Genomic DNA, 1,311 nt, shown 5'->3' with positions numbered 1-1,311 from the left:
GATCAGCCGCAACCGCTGCAGCCACGTTCATACGGGAACAGCTCACGGGCCCTGCTGGTGTTGCTGCTGCTGCTGGCCGGCAGCCCTCTGGTCCTGGGCCTGGCCGAGCCGCCAGGGTTACCCGGGGCCGAGTGGCAGCAGGCGTTCTCCAGGCATACGTATCCCAAATCAACTTCCACCAGGTCTATACAACCGAGAAAACAACAAAATCTTACCATTGGATACCTCACAGCCATCAAAGGCGGTCTGAAAGATCGTCAGGGTCTTGCCATTTCCGGCGCCTTCTCCATGGCCCTTGACGAGGTGAGTTTTCTTTTTTAATTCTTGCGTTACTGCGCAATCTTTATTTCCTGTACCCTGTACGACACAAGATGCGCTTGGGATACTCGTTTCGAACGTATTCGTACGATCCGAAGTTCGGGAAACGATTGTTCTTCCTATTTACGTGTGCACTGTACCGACGTTTTAAGAATCTCGACGAAATAACTTGAAGAAACGAAGAAAGCAACGGACAGGCCATTGAAGTAAACGTTGTTGCACGGAACAAGTATATCTCTCACGAAAGAAGGAACGCTACTTGACGGTTAGGTAGTCGTATTTTAACAGCAGCGAATGTATAAATATTCAGCATATTGGTAAAGACCATCGATGTTTTCAATATTCTGCCGCGATTTTCATTTTTCCACTCTGTGGCTACCAAATACTCGTAACTTCATCCAGCGACCGCTATTTCTCTGGAAATGGAAAGCATTAGGCTATAACTTATAGCCAATCTCAAGCATCAAGATACGGCCATGCAAACGTTTATCTAAACACGCATTCCGCACGATCCTAAATATAACCTTCGCGCATCTCGTTAATACGTGTTCACGAACCCGATCAAGATAGCACAGCATGGTCAATGAAACACGCAACGGTTCAACGAAGCAGAACCTCGTTTCCACGCTAAGGCGCAAGAAGACGTTTCACCGAACGGTCGGCTTTTTTCTCGCTCGATTTAGTCCAACTCGTGGCTCGTTAGTTTCCACGTGTTCTCGCGTGTGTCACGGTACACGTGGAAATCGGTTGCAGGTTGAATACGGCCGGTGGGTTGTAATTACGGTAGCCGGTGGATCCGGACGCAGTTCCCACGTATAGGGGCCGCGGCGCGCGGCGAATCCTGAACCGGCCGAAAAGTAAGGTCGGGCCAATATCGCGGGACCCCTGTCTCGAGGTTTTTTCCTGCGGGCGGTCAGCGGCAGGCAGGAGCGCGCAGTGCGGCGTTCCACGGTCTGGAAGGCTCGATAATTCATTGGAGAGGATCGGCGTGCG

At 51.0% G+C, this 1,311-nt stretch overlaps 1 protein-coding gene across 1 annotated transcript in view; it reads left to right on the top strand.

Annotated features, from left to right (window-relative positions):
• The first annotated feature begins 137 nt into the window (after positions 1-137).
• Positions 138-1,311, top strand: part of LOC100747919 (receptor-type guanylate cyclase Gyc76C-like) — a 42,870-nt gene continuing 41,696 nt past the window's right edge. Inside the window, exon 1 of the mRNA XM_003486412.4 lies at positions 138-303. Coding sequence (XP_003486460.1) covers positions 289-303 — 15 coding nt within the window. The 5' untranslated portion in view covers positions 138-288. The remainder of the gene's footprint in view (positions 304-1,311) is intronic.

The sequence above is a fragment of the Bombus impatiens genome, unplaced genomic scaffold, assembly GCF_000188095.3.
Source record: "Bombus impatiens unplaced genomic scaffold, BIMP_2.2 scf_0113, whole genome shotgun sequence".
Lineage (NCBI taxonomy): Eukaryota > Metazoa > Arthropoda > Insecta > Hymenoptera > Apidae > Bombus > Bombus impatiens.
This window is presented reverse-complemented; position numbering and strand designations above follow the sequence as displayed.